Below are 18,313 nucleotides of genomic sequence, written 5' to 3' on the forward strand. Positions count from 1 at the left end.
AAATTGCTAGGCTGGGCATGCCCACTTTCTTCTCTAAACCCCCACCACCCTGCTGCTTCCACTCCATCTTCTACTTACTACAAAGGGATTATTGGGGCATGAGTGAGAGGGACAGGTGACGGGTCCCTGGGGAAGGGCAGGAGCCACTCCATTTCCAGTGCTAGACCTAGGTATCAGTATGTATTTTATTTGCTGTTTTCTCGGAGATCCATTCCCCCATCTTCCCTACCCTGTCCAATAGCTCACAGGCTGCCCCCTCTTTTTCCTAGGCCCCTTTGCCAACTAGATTCTGTCTAGGTTCAGCCAATGGGAGACACTGGCGGAAGATTGAGGGTGGGAGGAAGGGAGAAGCCAGGGTACTTTTCTCCCTCTCCCTAAATGGGGGGGGGGGCACCTCAGACAGTGGTTGTGTCTCCACCATGGCTCTGACTCTTGCCAAATGTCCCTCCCTCCTCATTCCCTCCTGCTCACCCTGGGTAGCCCTGCTTTGACTTCAGCTCCCACCTGGTGTCCCAGTTCCAAGCCTCTGGCATCACCATCTCAGCCCTTGGTCTCCAGCCCTAGGGGTGGTTGCAGCTTCCTGTTGTTACTCACTTTAGGGTTAGCGTTTCAGTGTCCAATCCTGGGAAAGGACTGCAGAGGGCAACATTGGCATTGGATTTCTCCAGAGGGTTGAAGGTAGGGTGGGGATTGCCCAAATTTCAACAGTTCTAATTGTCGAACCAACCCTCCAGCCCAGCAGGAGATACAGAAAGTCCATATATGAAGATTTTAGGGGCAGCCATCTGGTTGGCAGTGAGGGCTTGGAGCTGTGCTTGCATAACACAAGGCATTTGAAAAAAAAGGTCAATTGTCTTTGTCAAAAAGTGGTGAGTGTTGGTGGAGCTTGCTGGAAGGCAAGCCCAGCCCCTCCCCAGCCATTCTCCCATTGTTGCTGCCATTGTTCTGCCTTAATGCCAGCTTCTGGTCTCTCTAAACACAAACCGCCCGCCTGAAGAAGATAAAACCCCAATATGCAGGGTGAACTGCAGCTACGGCAGACTGTATCAGCTACATCAGACTGCTCTAAGGCACCATTCAGACCCTGCTGGCCCCACCAGGCTCTGGTGGCGGTCTTGTGAGGTTCCGACCAACTTCACACAAGTGCAATTTGGAAGCACCTCACCTCCTGCTCCAGGGTTCTTTGTTGACCCTGCAGGCCAAGTGTGTGCAACCTGGAAGTACAGGGGGTCCTGCTTAATAGACCGAAGGTTTAACCAATGGAAGAGCGGACCAGTGCATCAACCCCCCTCACCACCACCCCTCCCTCTCACCCGAGGAATGGTCGAGTCGCCCTTTATCCCGCTGCATCTACTCCAGGGTCAATTCTCCCTCCTCCCCGCTTTACCCCCTTGGCCCCCATTCTGGAACTGCACCCTTTAATGAAACAGGAAATCAGATCTGCTTTCTGGGGAGCCCAGGCTAAGATACCAGCCTTCCTATCTCTCATTTAGGAGAAGCCCTCCCCCCATGGCTTTTCCCAAGAGAAAAAGGCATTCCTGAGACAATACGGCCATAGCACTTTATTTAGGACAGACATGAAGGGCTCCCCTAATATTCATCCCCGTCTTCCTCTTCTCCCTCCCCCTCCACACTATCCATGCCCACCTCCTCGTAATCCTTCTCCAGGGCCGCCATGTCCTCCCGAGCCTCGGAGAACTCACCCTCCTCCATGCCCTCGCCCACATACCAGTGCACAAACGCCCTCTTGGCATACATCAGGTCGAACTTGTGGTCCAGGCGGGCCCAGGCCTCAGCGATGGCGGTCGTGTTGCTCAGCATGCACACGGCACGCTGCACCTTGGCCAGGTCACCGCCGGGCACCACAGTGGGTGGCTGGTAGTTGATGCCAACCTTGAAGCCCGTGGGGCACCAGTCCACAAACTGAATACTGCGCTTGGTCTTGATGGCAGCAATGGCGGCATTGACATCCTTGGGCACCACATCTCCACGGTACAGCAGGCAGCAGGCCATGTACTTGCCGTGACGGGGGTCACACTTCACCATCTGGTTGGCAGGCTCGAAGCAGGAATTGGTGATCTCTGCCACAGACAGCTGCTCGTGGTATGCCTTCTCTGCAGAGATGACTGGCGCGTAGGTGGCCAGGGGGAAGTGGATGCGCGGGTAGGGCACCAGGTTGGTCTGGAACTCTGTCAGGTCCACATTGAGGGCCCCGTCAAAACGTAGGGAAGCTGTGATGGAGGAGACGATCTGGCCGATGAGGCGGTTGAGGTTGGTGTAGGTGGGGCGCTCGATGTCCAGGTTTCGGCGGCAGATGTCATAGATGGCTTCATTGTCCACCATGAAAGCACAGTCTGAGTGCTCCAGGGTGGTGTGGGTGGTCAGGATGGAGTTGTAGGGCTCCACCACAGCGGTGGACACCTGGGGGGCTGGGTAGATGGAGAACTCCAGTTTGGATTTCTTGCCATAGTCAACAGAGAGCCGCTCCATCAGGAGGGAGGTGAAGCCAGAGCCGGTGCCTCCCCCAAAGCTGTGGAAGATCAGGAACCCTTGGAGTCCTGTGCACTGGTCAGCCTAGAAAGCAAAGACGAAGAGCAATGTGGGGTGTGAAACACAGCTGACAAACAAGAAAGAACCAGCTAGTGCTGTTTCAAATTCTCCCAAAGTGTCATAAAATCCTTGAAAGACTTTTCCAAGAGCACAAAAGAGATCCTCATGAGGGCGGCCCACTCTCTCCTCTCTTCCCTCTTCCTTTCTAAAGCCCCCTGAGGACTCTAACAGACAGCTCTCTTGAATCTTGTCACATAATTATTTTTGTCATCATAATTTGCCAGCTCCACCCATACCTGTGTCTCCCTAATTTAACTCCAGATGTTTCTGGAGGGCTTCTCTACTGAGATTAACAATCCAGGAACTTATCCCCATGCTTGGTGGAGGCCTAAGTCAGTCGTAGAGCCTTGGGCCAGCATTATTGGGAGCCCTGTTATTCACAGGGCCTTCTGCCCATACCCTTACAATACAAGGTGATATTCTGGGAATGTTTATGGACCCTCATCACTGGGCCAGGCAGCCCATGGCCAGCTTAGCCCTGGTGGCCATGCGCCCAGGATTGGGTCCATTGCTACAGAAGATAAAGAAGACACCCAGCTCCAGGCCACAGCCTATACTCTGCCTGCCTCCCTGATCAGGGTCCTGATCCTGCGTGTTTAAGACTTCTCCAGGATGCTCTCCCAAGGGCTTAAGCTGCCCTTCCCCTAACTGGTCTCCAGACCACAATAGGAATCCCCAGCCTTCAGCCCTTCTCTCACCAGCTTCCGGATTCGGTCCAGCACCAGGTCAATGAGCTCCTTCCCAATGGTGTAGTGGCCTCGGGCATAGTTATTGGCAGCATCTTCCTTGCCTGTGATGAGCTGCTCTGGATGGAAAAGTTGACGGTATGTGCCTGTCCGAACTTCATCTGCAATGAACAGAGTTTTAGGCCCCACTCCTCATGTAGCCTGGCTCCCAGAGCCCCAGGGTGCCCACTAGAAGGGGGAGCTCCAGGCCCCAAGTCCTACCCTGGAGGAGCCCCATTCAGGTTGCTGCTATTGCCCTTGACTTGGAGTGTTCGTCAATGAAAAGGAAAGGGATGTGGGGTGACATTGAAACTCTGGAGCTGAGTGACAGTGGCTCTGCAGGTCTGGAATTCTAATTGGCTGCAGGAATCATACACTCTAGTGCTCTCCAGTTATAGAGAAGGAATTGCTATGGTACCTGGGATAAGGCCATGGCAGAGACAGATCATCACTCACCAATCACAGTGGGCTCCAGATCCACAAACACTGCCCGGGGCACATGTTTTCCAGCCCCAGTTTCGCTAAAGAAGGTGTTGAAGGAGTCGTCCCCTCCCCCGATGGTCTTGTCGCTGGGCATCTGCCCATCTGGTTGGATTCCATGTTCCAAGCAGTAGAGCTCCCAGCAGGCATTGCCAATCTGCACGCCAGCCTGCCCCACGTGGACTGAGATGCACTCACGCTGAGCAAAGGGCAGAAAACACTCTTAGAGAAGCATATCATGCTTGGACAAAATTCCTGCCTTCCTTGAGAGGCCTTCTGGCTGAGGGCAAAGGTTCTTGGACTCTGCTCTGTTTGCCTCACCTCTTGTGGCTAAGCATTTACTGGTGACATTGAGGACCAGCAGGCATTGGCTCTGGGGGCTGGGCCAAACCCCGCAGGGGAAGAAGCTGTGGACAGTTTTCAGATTATAGTCTTGCTCAGTGACTAAGTGTCTTGAGGAATGTTGAGGGGATCAGATGAGTCTGGCAGAATACAAAAGTCAACCCACTTGTGTTCAGAAAGAAATTAGGGGCCACTGGTGAGAGAAGCAAGATCCAAGTGAAGTTTCAGGGGTCAAAGATAAAGAGGTTTATAAAAGCAGAAAGAACTCTGGATTCATGTGACAGATAGAAATGCCAGTGAGAAAGAGAAAAGATCCGGAGTGGGGTGGGACTGGAAAGAAAGGTCTTCCCCGCATGATTCGAGACTGGTGGTCAAAGAACTCTTGGCCCCTGAAGCAGGACTATTGGTCTAAGAAAAGAGAAAGGTGAGTGTCCTTCCTGGGGAGTCCCATGAGAATGGAGAAGGCTTGACCCTCTTGCTTCATCGAAGATTTATTGAGCCTCTACTACATACTGAACACTGTGCTGACACTGAGGATACATAACACCCAACACTCAGTCCCTGTTCTCAAGAAGCTCACTGTCTAGGGAAGAGAGAGTTTCATACATTAACAGATGTGTGACAGTGTGGTAAGTGGGATACCAGAGTACGGCTCCCAGAGCACCTCTCTGGCTACTACCAGAGTACTTCTTTGCTTGAGAAGTAATTACCACAGAACTTAAAAATAAAATGAGTACATTCATCAAATTTCCCCAAACTTTAAGGCTTAACAATGCAGAGGATGTGGAGAAATGTGAAATCTTACACTGCTGGTAGAAGCTTAAAGTGATGTATCTCAAATTAAGAAGAATCATTCAATATGAAACTATTTATGTAAATCTTTAACTTGTAAAATAATACTATGCATCCTTGACAGATAAATTTATATATTTACTAGATAGCCTTGTAATGTGTGCATATTGCAAAAATAAAGAAAGCAAGGGAAAATATTAACAGCAAATTTGGAATAATGGTTCTCTCTGGTAGAGATGAATATAATCTGAAAGAGATTCTATTTCTTAAAGTGGGAGAAGCAGGTGTTCATTATATTATTCTTTATGCCTTGTTGCATGCCTAAAATAACTCATAAAATTTTAATGAGGATGCTTTCTTCATAAATTTAACTCATCACTGACATTTTTATATGACATAGGGGCCTTGACTTATGATTTTTAATCTTTTTTTTTTTTATTGATTTCAGAGAGAGAAAGGGAGAGAGAGACAGAAACATCCACAATGAGAGTCATTGATCAGCTGCCTCCTGCATGCTCCCAGCTGGGGATCGAGCCTGCAACCCAGGCATGTGCCCTGACCAAGAATCGAACTGTGACCTCCTGGCTCATATGTCGATGCTCAACCCCTGAGCCACACCGGCCAGGCTTGACTTAGGATTTTTAGATGACTGGGATTAATCCATAAATCATTTGTATCCCAACCCCATTACTTCTCTGCTTGTCTCAAGAGTCTTAACTCTCTGTTGACATCCTTCCTTATGACATGGGGGCAATAATAAGAGCCCTCTTCTGGAATTCCTCTGAGGATTAAACGAACGAATGCATGCATGTTGCCTGGCTCATTTCATGACATATGCTAGGGTGTACCATATGCTGGGTCCCCTACCAACTCTCCCATCCCCCAATCACTGATGTCATAGTAAGAGACGTTAACTAATTAATCTGGGAGGAACTTAAGGACACAGGAGTTGAGAAATTCCCAGGTCCAGGAGAGAGAGCTGACTCAGCTTCTCAGTTCACCAACCACCTGGCGAGGTCAGAGCCAGCTGCTGCATCTCTGAGCCTGGCCGGGCTCTGCCAACAAAGCCAGACACTGCCTTGGCCCCAACTTCTGGCTCATGCCAGGTGTCTCTGACCTCTCGGGTATGCCTGAGGTGCTGGAATCGATGCCTCTTATGGTGGGGCAGCAGGTTTGGGGCAAAGAAAGCCCCTGGAATCACACAGACTTGGCCTCAAAGCTCTTTCTTTCTATGACCTCAGATAAATTACTTCACCTCAGCTCCCCTAGTTCTTTTTTCTTGACTGTAAAAACAGCATAATCTCATATCTGTACCCAGCAGGCTTTGTCATGATGTTGATTAGTTCCCATATAGTAAGCATTAATTAGGTTCCAGGCACTATGCTAAGTGCTTCACATACATTATCTCATTTGATCTTCACAACAGCCCCCTTGGATAGGTACTTTTATTAACCCACTTTACAGATGAAGAAACTGACTTTCAAGGAGGTTAAGCAACTAGCTCAAGGTCATGAGCAAAATGAGGAATATTTAAAACAGGGACAGCCTGGCTCCAACCATGTTCTTAGCTGCTCTTCTACCCTGCCCAGTAGGGAGACGGGTGAAAGATATCAAATGATCCCACACTCAGCCAAGTCTCGAGAACTGGGAGCACCCTTCCTCTCCCTCCTCCTCCTGCCTCCCCACATTAGTACGTAATTGCAGTTGGGGAAGGCTATCAGGATGTATCCCCACAGCTGGAAGGTGGGACCACAATGACTCTGCCATGGGGCCCAGGGTCTGTAGGGTAGTACCTACATTTTGTGCCCCCGTCCTGCTTACTCCATACTCCTTACCCCTAAATTTGAAGCCCTTTAGCAGCCTTGCTCCTGAGCCCAGACTCAGACCCACATCCTGGTTACCATCACCCTGTCCTCCACCCCCTACCCATGCCCCCACATACCAGCACACTTGGGAAAGGGCACACTCACATCTGGAAGTCTCTTTCCCCCTTCCTCAGCCCACCTGCCCACACACTGTAGCCCCATGAGTACCTCGACTCCCAAAGATCCCTCACACCACCCACCTGGGCCCACTGGGACCCTCACTTGCATACTCAGACCCCCACCTCTGCTTACCATGCTGTTTGGCTGGGGGCTGTCTGGGGTTTTCTGTCTGCTGCTAGATGGAACACAGGGACAAGTCCGTGAGAGACCCACAGCCTTCGGCCTCCTTGTACTCTCTGATCTGCTTTCAGGGTGAGAATGTTGTTAGAAACATCCCCAGGAGGGCAGGCCTGTTGACTTGGTTACCAGGCAGCAGGCAGGGCCTGGGCCCAAATAGGGGAGCGAGATGGAGTGTAGGTGGAGTTATGAAGAGTCTGCAGTGAACTAGAAATCAGGAGCCCTGGGGCAAGGGATCCACTTCGGGGCCTTCTGGGTGGGAACTTGGACTATCATAGAACATGGGGGACAAGAGCTCGGCTTTAGCCCCATCTCCAGCATTTAACTTTTTTTCCTCAGTTTTCTCATCTGTTGAATGGGGAGAGGTAGTATTGTGAGGCTTAAACAACATGAGCTTTCAGTGCTTTGTCCGGAATTGCTGTTGTTCTTCACAGGGAAAGCGAGCTGATGAGCAGGGCTTGGGGCTATTTGTCGGTACCTCTCGCTATTTCAGAGCAAGTTGTTGCTGGTCTAGCCTGGCCTCATTTCCCCACAGAAGGCCTCGCCCTATGGCCTTAGGCAAAATTACAAAATAAAAATGTTAATCTCTCACACTCGCATTCTGTGTTGTAGTTCTTATGGCTGCTTCGCCCCTTATCCCTGTTGAGTCCCTCAACAACTCCATGAGGTAGGTAAGGTGGGGCCTCCATTCCCATGGTGAAGAAAACTGAAGGCTCTTATGTCTTGTGCAAGGTCACATGGAGGTTAACTAGTGGTAGAATTAAGAGTCATCTGGGACTCAAGCTTAGTGCTTCTCCTCTTTCCACATGGCAGAGTTGTCACTGTCCCCCATCCCCTTCTTATATCTTCATTTCCTTCCTTCCCCTTTTAAATTGCATGGTCAGTGGTGATCACCTTCTTGCATACCCCTCAACTGCCTTGCCTCCCTCTAGCTTCAGCAGCCTTGTTTGACTAAACCACAACCCTATATAATCCATTTCTTCACCAAGTCTGTGCCTGTACTGACCCAGCAAAACAGTGGAAAAACCCAGAGCCATGCTGATGGGTCGGACTTCAAATTCATGACCTCAAATGGACCTTAATGCTGCCTGGAAACCACACAACATCTCTTCTGTCACTTTTCCAAATAGCAACCATGACCTGGAATAGGAATGCCAGATTTAGCAAATAAAAGAATTTTATCTAGCAATCTTATCCAGGAAGTAGTTGCTACTGTGAAATTTCAGTCACTGTGGCAAATGGTGGGGGTTATTTTGAAGCAGGGTTTTTTTCAGAGCCCTTCTCATCACAGTTTACTAGGGCGTGGCCCAGAATATCAACATGGCTAACTTTGGTTTTGGTTATGGCTTAAAGTCTTCTCTCTCTCACCTGGAACTAAGAGGCCAAAATCCCCAGAGAGAAAACACAGCCAACCAGCATTTCAAAGGTAAGGAAGCCCAGCCTCCCACGGGGTTGCTCCATGAAGCCATAGACCTCAGGAATGATCATCCTGGGAATTATTATCCAGATGGAGGGGTTTGGGGCCTAGAGGGCCCCCTGGCCCAAAACCCTTTTGTCTAGAACTTTAACTTCTCCTAACTGGTCTCCCAGTTGGGCTCAGGGTCAACTGAGGTATCACCAAATATGGAAAGAAAAGTACCCTAAAGGCAGGTGGGGGTGGGGCCTTATGTAAAAAAGAATAAAGAGATTTTTAAAGCATATTAATGTACCTAAGTTATAAAATAAGAGGCAGCCATCACTCTTAATTCTTTTAACAAATATTTATTGAGTGTCCCCTATATGCCAAACACTGTTCCAGGTGCCAGGGATACAGTGGTGGACTAAAAGAGTCTGTGCTCTTAAGGAGCTGACATTTTCATGGGGAGACATAACAAATAAAGAAGACAATTTCAGAGAGCAGTAAGTGTGTGGAGAAAACAAAACCAATAATGGTACAGAAAGAGATGGGAGGTGGAGGCTACTACTGAGAAGCAGCAGCTCTCTAAGAAGATGACATTTGAACTGAGATGGAATGACAAGTGCGATGGGAGGGTTTAAGCAAGCATCATTGTCTACTTTGTGTTTTAGGGAGGTTACTGCAGCTGCTGTGTGGAGACTGCATTATTGGGGTCCAAGGGTAGAAGCAGAAAAGTGGTTAGGAGGCCACTGTAGGCATCCAGAAATGAGGGGATGGGGCTTGGACTAGCGTGGGGATGGAGAGAGGTAGCTGGGTTCAAAGTAATGGGACATGCTGATGTGTGCAGCAGACCTACCCAACAGCCTTCCCTGCCCCCGCCTCCACTTCTTTGCTGGCAGGGTCCTGATTTGTTTAATTACTCACCTTTCCACTTGCTCAAGGAAAATTACCTTTCCCCAGACCTAGAAGTGAGAATAGAGCAGTTTAAACTATTCGTGGCAATTCTATTCCCTCCTTCCAGGCATGGGGCTAGTGAGCTATAAGGGGAAATTGCAAGGGTGCTTTAAGGAAAGGTTTTTCTCCCTGATAAAAAGAGATGTGGGAGGAAACCCTCTTTTCCTGCCTTAAGACAGTGTCAAATGAAGACATGGTACTTGAGCTGCAGCAGGCATCTCGTGATCATGAGGGAAGACGCCACCAGCTCATTGAGGATGCCAGAGTAGAAAGCTGGAAATACCGGAGTTACTGGTGACATCACTGAACCAACTCTGGAACCGCCCTACACTCAGATTTTTTGTGGGGTAATAAACACCCTCACTGTTTAAGCTGCTGTTAGTTAGGCTTTCCATTAGTTGCAGCCAAAAAAAAAAAAAAAAAAAATCTAATAAAAGAGGAGGAGAGAGGGAAAGGAATGCAGGATGACCCTAGGTTTTTAACTTAAGCATGTGGGTGGAAGGTGATATTGCTCACTCAGACTCATAAGCCCAGGACAGAAGCAGGCTTGGTAGGAAGTGGGGTGAGAGTACAGAGAGTTCTATTTTGAATGTGTTATGTTTGAGATGTCTAATGGGCTTTCAAGTAGTGATGTCAAGAAGGCAAATAGGCACATAAGTTTGAAGTTCAGAGAAGAGGTCCAAAATGGAGATACACATTTGAGAGTCATCAGCATCTAGGTGATATTTCTTTCTTTTTATTCCAGTCTTTCACTATAGTTTGGGAATGTATACAGTCTAGCTCTGTTCCTTTTGGATAACCCTAGACATGTTTTAACTTTTTATTAATTGCATTTAAAAGTATACTGAAAGTAGGCATTATATAATAAAACCCCACATACTCATCACCCCCCTTCAACAGTTGCTTTTTCAGGGACAAAAACAAAGAAAAGAGAGACTCCCTTTAGAGAACTCCCTTTAGAAAGAAACCATGAAAGACCACCAAGAAGAAGTGGCCGGGACAAAAACCAGGAGAGGGACATGTCATTGAAGCCAAGAAAGGAAGTGTTTCAAGGAGGAAGGAAGGATCAGCTATGTCAAACACAGCCAAGAGGCCCAGAAAGACGAAGGGAGAGATGTGAACTTTGGCAAGATGGGGATCGCTAGAGAGCCTGGCAAGAGCATCTCACTGGAGCATGGGAACCAAGCCTGCAGAGAGAGTGTGGAGGAGAGCAGACATGGAGATATCCCTTTAGAAAGGTTGTGCTGTGAGAAGGAGGACAGACTGCTCCAGTCTGAAAAAAAACCAACAACAAAAAACCCAGAAGGGTGTGCACTAAGGCTCAGCTCCACCTCTCCCAGAGGGAGTCAGTGGAGTCATTCGGAACTTTGAGGACCTTGTTGCACTGCTCCCAGATGGAGGCATGAGATTCTGGGAAGAGGTTAGAAAGGACGGAAATAATGGGCAAGGGAAAGAGGGATAGAGATCCAAAGAGAGTGTGGCTTGCCGGACACCCACACAGGGTAGATGCACTAAGCAGTGATCCAATGGGAAGAGTGAAGGAGTGCCTGGAATCACCTTCTAGATTCCGTATGTGTATGTGAATGTCTAAAAGTTTTCAATCTGGTAATATGGACCATTACCTGTATACCCACCTCCAGAGCTTATGGCCCTAATTTAGAGGCATCTATATATATCCTGAGGATATATACACTCACAGTCACATGTGTGTGCACATGTGTGCATGTGTGCACAGACAAAATCAGAGGCAGAGTCTGCATTCCACTAACATGCCTTGAGTATTTCTCCCTGCACCCTTGTCTTTTCCATTTTCTCTGCCACAAGTCCTGCTCAGGGGTTATAAACTCCTTGCTACAGGGGCCAGGGTAATATAAAAGTGTAATGTAGGCTGAGCATATGATGTTAAGTGGCAACAGGCACTTGTCTTCTGTGTCAGGGAAACACAAAATGGTGTGGATTGAGTGAAATGGAGCAGCTCATTGACTATCATAAGGTAGCCACTACCCAGCTCCACTTGTTTCCATATTGGTTTCCTATTGCTGCTGTAACAGATGGCTACAAACTTAATAGCTTAAAACAATACAAATTTACTATCTTATAGATCTGGAGACCAGATGTCCAAAATTGGGGCTAGACCAGATGTCCTTTTGGGGCTAAACTCAAGGTGTTGGCAGGGTTGCCTTCTTCAAGAGTCTCTAGAGGAGAATCTGTTCCTTGCCTTTTCCATCTTCTAGAAGTTGCTCACATTCCTTGACTCATGGCTCCCTTTCATTTTGAAAGCCAATGATCACATCCCTTTGATCTTTGCTTCTGACCTCTCCTTCCCTGACTCTGACCCTCCTGCCTCCCTCTTCTACTTACAAGAATCCTTGTGATTGCATTGAGCTCACCCAGAAAATCCAGAATTATCTCTACCTCTCAAGATCTTTACCTTAATCACATCTGCAAAGCCTTTGCCATGTAAGGGAATGTAGTCATAGGTTCTGGAATTTTTGTATGTGCTAGGCACAGGTGTCTATGTGACCAACACCCAATAATAACCTTGGGTGCTGAGTCTCTAATGGGCTTCCTTGGGCAGAAACACTGCAGGGAAATGTTGCTCCATTTTCATTCTGGAGGGAGAACACACTTTGTGAGCCCTGATGGGAGGGAGAGAGCATAGATTATTCCACACTCACCTTGTTTTTTCCCCCTTACGATCCAGCTGTGTGTCCCTCCTACATTGCTGTAATAAACCTTAGTTGCGAGTACAATTTTATGCTGAGTCCTTTGAGTTCTCCTAGTTAATCTCCTAATATAGGGGTGGTCTTGGAGATGCCCCAACATAAAGATAATTCCTGGATTTTTTCATATTCTAAATGTGACAGGGGTTAACACTGTGAGCGCCAAACAAAATATTTCTGAAAGGGAATTTGGCCTCCAGGCTGCCAATTTGTAAATTCTGGCTTCTTAGACTTCTGCCCTAATTTTAGTCCCATCTCTGAAGTGAAACAATTCATCTGACGTACACTCAGCAAATGCCTGCCATATGCTAAGCACCATGCTAGGAACTAGGGACACAAAGATGAATAAGGCACAGCCCTTACCTTCAACAAGTTTGCTATGTAGTGAGATGAAAATGTACACAAATAAATGCAGCATGGTGTGCTACACACACTAATATAAATGAATAAAATGCTCTAAGAATCCAGATATCTGCTTATAGTGTTTTTCTATGTCTATACACATTCCTAAATTCATCTGGCCCTCACAATCTGAAGTTATCCCAGTTTTACAAAGGAAGAACCTGAACTTGAAAGTCAAAGACATTTAGGGTGGGGTTGCCCAAGGGGGAAAGCAAGCCAGGGAAGGTCTGCAAGAGGCCGTGTGTTCTGTAATCACAAATGGTTCTTGCTCTGTAGAGACCATGACCCCATTGCCCAAAGCAACCTCACTCTACGCCCTAGTCAGTTTTCTGTTTTATGAATGAGTCTTGTTCTCCCAACAGGATGGCAAGTCCAGTGGGAAGAGAGACCTTGTCATATTTCACTGCATTCCTTTCCATGTCCATTAGCTATTTTGTTGATAGAAAGTTGCCATGCTAGGTATTTTGTCCTACTGTGTTGTGTTGTCAGACAGCCCTGGCCCTAGGAAACACTATGGTAGGAAAGGCAAGTGAACCCTTTCCAAGTGACTAGGCAGAGAGACAGGTTTCTTAAGGGAGTGCCAATGGGCACATGGGGCTCTTTCTGATGAATTTCCCCAGTGAAGGGAGACAGCTAGAAAATGTGAGGCATGTAGGGAAAACAGAAGTAGATTGAAAGGCTCATTCTTGCAAGAAGTGGAAAGGAATCATAGGAAGAAGGAATAGCTTCTGCTGAGGCCTCCACCTGAGTGCCGAGGGTGTTAAGATTCAGGTCTTAGGTCCTGCCCGTGGCTGAGGGACAGAAGAGAATGTGAAAGTCAAAATCGGCCACGATATCAGAATCTTCATTTTCTCTTTTCCTCTTCAGCGTCAACAAACATTTTGATACCTCACAGCAATGCTTTCAGCACGGAGTCCTCTCTTTTTCACCGATGAAGAAGCCACGGGCTCAGTGACATTAAGTCACCTGCCCAAGATCACACGGGGCAGTTAGGATGCGAATCCAGGTGCAAGGGCTCGCGTGGTTCTGGAAACCCCCGGAAAGCGGGCAGGTGGCTGTGGCAAGGGCTCTCTAATAGTGACGGCGCTGACGACGAGGCCACTCTGGCGGGCAGCGGCCGAGCCGGGGCAGATTCTCCGGGTGGGCCATCGCAGACAGGCTGCGGGGCTCAGCTCGGCGGGGCGGTCTAAGGGATCGGCACCCTGGGGCTCAGGCTGTGCAGCTCCGGGTGCCCGGCCGCCCACGGGCGTCGGCGAAAGCCAGCCGTCCCTGCCGGGGACCAGCAGGCGGCGTGCAGCCGAAAGGGGTTCCTCGAGGACCGGCCAGAGCCAGGCAGCCGGTTGGAGCGTCCAGGGAGGCAGGGCGGGGAGGGCACCGGCGAAGGCCTGCTGCAGCCACCTGAGAACAGCTGCTACTGCACCCGGCCCAAGGCAGAACACCTGAGCGCCCCGCGCCCCCATGACGCAGGTGCGGGCAAGGCGCGCTCTGGCACCGCACCCTGCGTGCCTGCAGCGGAGCCCGAGAGCCCCGAGGGTCGGCTCCAGACCTAGAGCGAGGGGCTAAAGCTCGGGTTGCTACTTTTAACGCACATCTGACAGGTGAGGGACCCCAGCACGACGTAGGGGAGGAAACCCGCGCTGGCTCCACCCCTCTGGGCCGCCCACCCTCCGCTGGGCGTGGCCGCCGGGCCTCCGAGCTCCTAGTGGGCGAGCGGAGCGCGCGGCCCCGCCCCCGTATATAAGGCGGGTGCCGCACTGCAGCTAGCGCACTTCTCACTGAGACCCGTCGCCCGGACTCTGCGTGAGACCCACCGCCCCGACTCACCATGGTGAGTGCCGCCCCGCCAGCATCTCGCCCGTCCCCTCATTGCCCCCGTCCTTCGGGGACGCTCCCTCTGAAGATGCTTGGAGCCCCGCATCTGGCGTTCCGAGTCTCGAGGAGGTTTGAGGGTGTTTGCGTTCCCCCCACCCCCACCCCGTCCTACTGACTTTGGCCCGGCCGTGTAGTCCACTTTCGAAGGCTGGGGAAGGGGGTGGGGGAAGTGGGGTTCTTCACTAGCAGAGAGGAGCCCGCCTGGAGATCCCGTCCTGCTCCACACGCATTTGTGCCCTGATCCTCCTGAGGGGAGTCACGCGGTCCTGCGCCCGGGTTCCGCGTGCGAGGGAAGCCCGCTCGGCTGCCCGCCGCCGCTGGCCTCGCCCCACCCAGTCGCTGGAGCTGATCGCGCACGTGCTTGGCGCCAGAAGGTGGAAGGGGTCAGGTTACTTGGTCCAGCATCCCCTTTTCCTCCGACTGTGTGCGCATCCCTCTTACCCACGGCCTCCCCCCGCCGTGACTCAGCACCCCGCTTCCGAGCCAGGAATGGGGTTCGGTCTCGTGAGGCGCGCCGGCGCCTCCCCAGCGCGAGCCCGGCTGCGCGGACGGGCAGGGACAGCTGTCGCTGAGCGGGAGCGCGGGCCGGGGCCAGGTGGGGGGAGGGGAAGAGGTGGGGGGGCGGTATTTATAGCCCGGGGACGGGGGCCGAAATCCAATCCTCGCTTTCCGCTGGGATGTAATTGGAAAGAAGGGGGGCGAGTACAGGGCCGGGTGCCGGATGGCGCTCATCCTGCTCGGGGCGAGGCGGGCTACCTCTGGGCCTCACCGCGGGTTCCGCTTCCTTTTCTGAGTATTTGGAAACCTTCACCCCGCCATTTCCGTGTTGCGCGGGGGGGGGGGGGGGGGGGGGGGCTGCGCGGCCGGGCGCCGCACCGCTTTGGCACTTCAGGGGTTACTCTGAAACTGGCACGGACTAGTTTAGAGCAGCGACTGCCCCAATGCTTACAACCCTTATTGCCCTCACCTGCCCTCTGTGCTCACCAGCATTATCTCTCTATTTTCCTGAGGCCTGTCGCCTTGGATGAAGGCGGTAAAGACACCCAGAGTGCGGGGAGGGGGGGAGTGGGAGGGGGGAGAGGAGCCAGATGGGTTTGATCCCAGAGCCAGACGGGATTTGAAGGTGGGGGAGAGGACATTCTGATGGCAGTGTGGTCAGTGGATGCCAGACTGGAAGGCTGAGGCACCTCTGCAGCCCACAGGAAAGAAAGGGGGAGAGGGTTGTGTGAAATTATAGTTGTTCATCATCAAAGCAAAGAGTTAATCAAGTGGGGCCTTTAGCGTGAATGGGATAGGAACTGGGCACAGCTAAAAAGTTGCTTGTCCTTGTCTCAGCTCCTGCAGCGTCTGCTGGTCTCATGTGAGCCTGCCCTCTCCTTCCCTGAGTATCCTACAAATGTAGAGCCACAGCTCTTAATTGACAAGGTCCCCATGGAGTAGTAGGTGAAGGGGCCGGCCTGCCCTACTGAGTGCCTCCAACTGGGGAGCCCTATGCAGGGGAGCCTGGGCAGGCTGCCAGCCTTCTCTGACCTCGCTCCATCCCCAAGCTTCCACTTTTGCCAACTGAGCCATCCTAGCTAGTTGGTGATGGGGTGGGAGAGAGGTTTATGAGGTGAGGACTTATGGATGTGGGGCTTATGCTGTGTCCCCTCTCTTTATCCCTCAGCGTGAATGCATCTCAGTACATGTGGGGCAGGCAGGTGTCCAGATGGGCAATGCCTGCTGGGAGCTCTACTGTCTGGAACATGGGATTCAGCCTGATGGTCAGATGCCCAGTGACAAGACCATTGGTGGAGGAGATGACTCCTTCACCACCTTCTTCTGTGAAACTGGAGCTGGAAAGCACGTGCCCCGGGCAGTTTTTGTGGATTTGGAGCCCACTGTAATTGGTGAGAGAAAGAAGGGGGTGGAATTGAAGGGAGTGGAGAGTGATTCTAAAGCTTCTTTCTGGAGACAGCATCTAGACCTGGTTTTCTCGCCCTGAAAATTCCTCACCCAGTTTGAATCTAAAGAAGGCAATCTAATCTTAGGCTGGCCTGCACAGTAGGTCCGGGTTTCTCTCACACACTGGTATCTCAGACTGGCAGAAGGATGAACTATTTCACATATCTCACTGCAGCTACCACACTGAGGGAGGGAAAGCCCAGCTGAGGACAGCCTGTGGTTTGGGCCCTGACGATGTGGTTTATGCCCTTGCAGATGAGATCCGAAATGGCCCATACCGGCAGCTCTTCCATCCAGAGCAGCTCATCACTGGGAAAGAGGATGCCGCGAACAACTATGCCCGTGGTCACTACACCATTGGCAAGGAGATCATCGACCCAGTACTGGACCGGATCCGCAAGCTGGTGAGTCTGGCATGGAAGGGAGGGAGCTTTTGAGATGATGCTAAGGGTCGGGAACATTTTTTCCCCAGATCTTTTTGAAGGAGTCATCTCTAATTGTACATGTTCCAGAACATGTTGCTGATGTGGAATACTCATTAGTCTTTGCTCTGGCTCCTGAGATACTTAGGCTTTTGTGGAGTCAGACTATAGAGTTCCTCAGGCCCCTCCTCTACCTACATTGCTCTCTCTCTTTCTTGCCTTTCAGTCTGACCAGTGCACAGGACTTCAGGGCTTCCTGGTCTTCCACAGCTTTGGGGGGGGCACCGGTTCCGGCTTCACCTCCCTCCTGATGGAGCGGCTCTCTGTTGACTATGGCAAGAAATCCAAACTGGAGTTCTCCATCTACCCAGCCCCCCAGGTGTCCACAGCTGTGGTGGAGCCCTACAACTCCATCCTGACCACCCACACCACCCTGGAGCACTCAGACTGTGCTTTCATGGTGGACAATGAAGCCATCTATGACATCTGCCGCCGAAACCTGGACATCGAGCGCCCCACCTACACCAACCTCAACCGCCTCATCAGCCAGATCGTCTCCTCCATCACAGCTTCCCTACGTTTTGACGGGGCCCTCAATGTGGACCTGACAGAGTTCCAGACCAACCTGGTGCCCTACCCACGCATCCACTTCCCCCTGGCCACCTACGCGCCAGTCATCTCTGCAGAGAAGGCATACCACGAGCAGCTGTCTGTGGCAGAGATCACCAATTCCTGCTTCGAGCCTGCCAACCAGATGGTGAAGTGTGACCCCCGTCACGGCAAGTACATGGCCTGCTGCCTGCTGTACCGTGGAGATGTGGTGCCCAAGGATGTCAATGCCGCCATTGCTGCCATCAAGACCAAGCGCAGTATTCAGTTTGTGGACTGGTGCCCCACGGGCTTCAAGGTTGGCATCAACTACCAGCCACCCACTGTGGTGCCCGGCGGTGACCTGGCCAAGGTGCAGCGTGCCGTGTGCATGCTGAGCAACACGACCGCCATCGCTGAGGCCTGGGCCCGCCTGGACCACAAGTTCGACCTGATGTATGCCAAGAGGGCGTTTGTGCACTGGTATGTGGGCGAGGGCATGGAGGAGGGTGAGTTCTCCGAGGCTCGGGAGGACATGGCGGCCCTGGAGAAGGATTACGAGGAGGTGGGCATCGACTCCTACGAGGACGAGGACGAGGGAGAAGAGTAAGAACAGACCAGCTGCCGGAGCCACTCACTATGTTTATTGCAAAATCCTTTTGAAATAAACAGTCTCCTTGCACGGTTTCTTGTTCCCTCTGTGAGTACTTGAGCTTCTGCTGCCTTCCTCTTGTGCTGCTGCTGCTGCTTCTGCTGCTTCTGCTGCTGCTTCTGCTGCTGCCCTATTTGCTGCTCATGACCCTTTTCCCTTCCATGGCTGAAGGTGAGACCTGCCAAGGATCCCTTGCCAGGCTCAGAAAACATTACCCCAGGGACCTTGATGTAAGATCCTAAGGGGCAC

At 51.1% G+C, this 18,313-nt stretch overlaps 2 protein-coding genes across 2 annotated transcripts; one reads left to right on the forward strand and one right to left on the reverse strand.

Moving 5' to 3' along the window:
• Positions 1 to 1,537: 1,537 nt before the first annotated feature.
• Positions 1,538 to 7,220, reverse strand: LOC308559885 (tubulin alpha-1D chain). Its single transcript, XM_081143187.1, has 4 exons — positions 7,067 to 7,220; positions 3,792 to 4,014; positions 3,309 to 3,457; positions 1,538 to 2,574 (listed from the first exon to the last, which is right to left on the reverse strand). Exons 1-4 carry the CDS (start codon positions 7,067 to 7,069, stop codon positions 1,591 to 1,593), a joined length of 1,359 nt encoding a protein of 452 aa, XP_080999313.1. The 5' UTR covers positions 7,070 to 7,220; the 3' UTR covers positions 1,538 to 1,590.
• Positions 7,221 to 13,889: 6,669 nt separating this feature from the next.
• LOC308559886 (tubulin alpha-4A chain) lies at positions 13,890 to 18,099 on the forward strand. Its single transcript, XM_081143188.1, has 4 exons — positions 13,890 to 14,414; positions 16,125 to 16,347; positions 16,658 to 16,806; positions 17,051 to 18,099. The coding sequence occupies exons 1-4, from the start codon at positions 14,412 to 14,414 to the stop codon at positions 18,020 to 18,022; spliced, it is 1,347 nt and encodes a 448-aa protein (XP_080999314.1). The 5' UTR covers positions 13,890 to 14,411; the 3' UTR covers positions 18,023 to 18,099.
• The last annotated feature ends 214 nt before the right edge of the window (positions 18,100 to 18,313 follow it).

The sequence above is a fragment of the Miniopterus schreibersii genome, assembly GCF_964146895.1.
Source record: "Miniopterus schreibersii genome assembly, chromosome: 7".
Taxonomy (NCBI): Eukaryota; Metazoa; Chordata; class Mammalia; order Chiroptera; family Miniopteridae; genus Miniopterus; species Miniopterus schreibersii.

Coding starts and splice junctions, on each gene's coding strand:
- LOC308559885 (XM_081143187.1), bottom strand. Junction 3,458..3,791: donor TCTGGAGCCCACTGTGATTG/GTGAGTGATGAT, acceptor TGTTCATTGCAG/ATGAAGTTCGGACAGGCACA. Junction 2,575..3,308: donor TGGACCGAATCCGGAAGCTG/GTGAGAGAAGGG, acceptor TTTGCTTTCTAG/GCTGACCAGTGCACAGGACT.
- LOC308559886 (XM_081143188.1), top strand. Junction 16,348..16,657: donor TTTGGAGCCCACTGTAATTG/GTGAGAGAAAGA, acceptor ATGCCCTTGCAG/ATGAGATCCGAAATGGCCCA. Junction 16,807..17,050: donor TGGACCGGATCCGCAAGCTG/GTGAGTCTGGCA, acceptor CTTGCCTTTCAG/TCTGACCAGTGCACAGGACT.